This window comes from Aptenodytes forsteri, unplaced genomic scaffold, assembly GCF_000699145.1.
Source record: "Aptenodytes forsteri isolate BGI_AS27 unplaced genomic scaffold, ASM69914v1 Scaffold243, whole genome shotgun sequence".
Taxonomy (NCBI): Eukaryota; Metazoa; Chordata; class Aves; order Sphenisciformes; family Spheniscidae; genus Aptenodytes; species Aptenodytes forsteri.
In genome coordinates, this window is record NW_008795314.1 from 69,740 (window position 1) to 71,958 (window position 2,219).

Consider the following 2,219-nt stretch of genomic DNA (forward strand, 5'->3'; position numbering starts at 1 on the left):
TAGACTCGGGTTTAGCCCCGCGGCCCCTCGCGCTCCCGCCTGCCCCGGGCCCCCGCACGCAGCGGCGCCAGCTCTGGCTCCATCCCCGTCCCAAGAGCGGGCAGGACCCTACATGTCCCGGGGGAGCCATGGGGGTCGGGGTGACCGTGGGTGCCGGCGGCGCGGTGCCGGCTGGCGCCTGTCTCCTCGCTGTGGCAGGGTGGTGTGTGGGTGGGAGTGCGGTGCCACAGGGACCCGCTTGGCCCCAGCAGGATGTCCCAGCCACCCTCCTTCACCATCTGTGTCTCTGAGGACACCGAGAGCGATGGGTGAGTATGGGCCTGCCCTCCCACTGCCCGCGTTTGCCTGACCCGTGCCCCCGCATGCTTGGCTCCCGGGATCCTGCAGCCCCAGCAGTGCGAGGCTGGCATCTCCGCTGCGGGAGACAGCAGCCCTTGTGCCTAGCAGGCACCAGGTGCCCGTGCCGCAGGGCGGCACGGCTGGGCTTTGGGCTGGCACCAGGGCTTTTCCACGCCTCCATCCCCTGGGCCTCAGCGCCCAGCCCAGCCCCAGGTGAGCGCATCTGTGTCCCTGCAGCCAGGAGCCAAGCCCGGACAACGAAGGAGCCCTGCATACCTCCTTCCACCAGCTCATCCAGGAGCAGAGCAGCACCGGGTGCCCGTGCCGCAGGGCGGCACGGCTGGGCTTTGGGCTGGCACCAGGGCTTTTCCACGCCTCCATCCCCTGGGCCTCAGCGCCCAGCCCAGCCCCAGGTGAGCGCATCTGTGTCCCTGCAGCCAGGAGCCAAGCCCGGACAACGAAGGAGCCCTGCATACCTCCTTCCACCAGCTCATCCAGGAGCAGAGCAGCTTGGTAGAGGCGGGTCTGGAGCTGGAGGTGCTGGCGAGGGGCAGAGGTAAAGCGCTGTGGCCGCAGCCGGGGTGCGGTGGGGACAGCGTGTGTGCCCAGGGCCATGTACTGTCTGGGCCAGCTAGGGCTCGTGCCGAGGCTGTGGCCAAAGCACTTGTAGGAGCCCGCTGATGCCTTCGCCAGTGCAGGCAGTGGGGCAGACCTGCCCTTGGGGACACAGAGAGCGTCCCTGGAGAAGGGTGTGCTCTGGGGGGAGCACACACCAGGGCAGGTGCCTGGCCTCTGTGCCAGAGCAGTGCAGTGGGGCCACAGGGACTGGAGCCGTCGGCGCTCTGGCTCTTACCACTCTGCATCCTGCCCTCCCTCTCCCAGATCACCTGGCCTTCCTGGCCCCCCCGGACGCCTGTGCCGCAGCCTCGCCAGAGCTGGAGCAGGATGAGCAGCACCCCGGCTACTCCTCTGCCTCTCTGCGAATCCTCGCCAACATGCCCAGCCGCACCATCGGTAGGTGCCTCCTGCCCTTCCCCAGGCCCAGGAGCCCCTCGGCAGAGCTCTCCTGTCTGCCCTGCTCTCCCACAGCCACCCACCCCCCTGCCCTGCTCTTGCCCGCAGGGCACAGCCGTGGGGCCATCATCTCCCAGTACTACAACCGCACAGCCCGGCTGCGGCGCCGGAGCAGCCGCCCACCCCTGCAGCAGCTCTGCCGTGCTGCACGGCCCAGCCTGCGGCAGTATGACCTGGAGACCGACCCTGCCAGGGCCACACTGGAAGGTTAGGGTCCTCCGAGAGTGGGGGCGGGTGGTGCTGGGCACCGTCCCCATGCCGGGTTCAGGATGAGCACACCATGTCCTGGCCGGCTGCATCTTGCTGAGCCCCTTGTGCCCCCAGACAAGCAGAGCCTGCTGGTGAAGGAGCTGCTGAGCCTCTCGCCCAGCCAGCGCAGCCACATGCTGCTCACCGTGCCTCTCAGCCTGGCAGAGAAACGCACCCTCCGGTAGGTCCTCTCCCACCGGCCCTGGCCAGGCAGGGCTCCCACAGCTGGAGCCATCCCAGGGCCCGCGCCATGCTCTGACGTCCCTGTCTGCTGGGCAGGCAGGAGCTGAGCGGGCAGAGGGGCCCCCTGAGGCAACATGCCCAGCACCGGGCCCCCTCCTCTCCCTGCGGATGGTCCAAGGACTACATCATTCTCGTAAGTCTGGGGCATGGGTCTGCACAGCAGCTGTTGGGGGCTCCGGTACAGGCTCCGGCCCCGGTGCTCTCCCCAGACTCCCTCTCCCCAGGGCTGCCGGGACCTCTGGTACAGGCTTCTCTCCCTGCTCCCTGCCGCGCAGCCCTGGCACTACGCCCTGAAGCAGATCGGCGGCCGCTTC

General features: G+C 69.1%; 3 protein-coding genes across 3 annotated transcripts in view; 1 reads left to right on the forward strand and 2 right to left on the reverse strand.

Annotated features, from left to right (window-relative positions):
• Nucleotides 1-130, reverse strand: part of SYNGR2 (synaptogyrin 2) — a 3,070-nt gene extending 2,940 nt beyond the window's left edge. Inside the window, exon 1 of the mRNA XM_009279459.1 lies at nt 113-130. Coding sequence (XP_009277734.1) covers nt 113-130 — 18 coding nt within the window. The remainder of the gene's footprint in view (nt 1-112) is intronic.
• Nucleotides 1-2,219, reverse strand: part of AFMID (arylformamidase) — a 14,439-nt gene that overhangs the window by 11,271 nt on the left and 949 nt on the right. The window lies entirely within an intron of this gene.
• Nucleotides 253-2,219, forward strand: part of TMC6 (transmembrane channel like 6) — an 8,599-nt gene continuing 6,632 nt past the window's right edge. Inside the window, exons 1-7 of the mRNA XM_019472112.1 lie at nt 253-308; nt 777-895; nt 1,222-1,353; nt 1,462-1,620; nt 1,738-1,843; nt 1,942-2,038; nt 2,130-2,219. The exon at nt 2,130-2,219 is cut by the window's right edge and continues 1 nt beyond it. Coding sequence (XP_019327657.1) covers nt 253-308; nt 777-895; nt 1,222-1,353; nt 1,462-1,620; nt 1,738-1,843; nt 1,942-2,038; nt 2,130-2,219 — 759 coding nt within the window. The remainder of the gene's footprint in view (nt 309-776; nt 896-1,221; nt 1,354-1,461; nt 1,621-1,737; nt 1,844-1,941; nt 2,039-2,129) is intronic.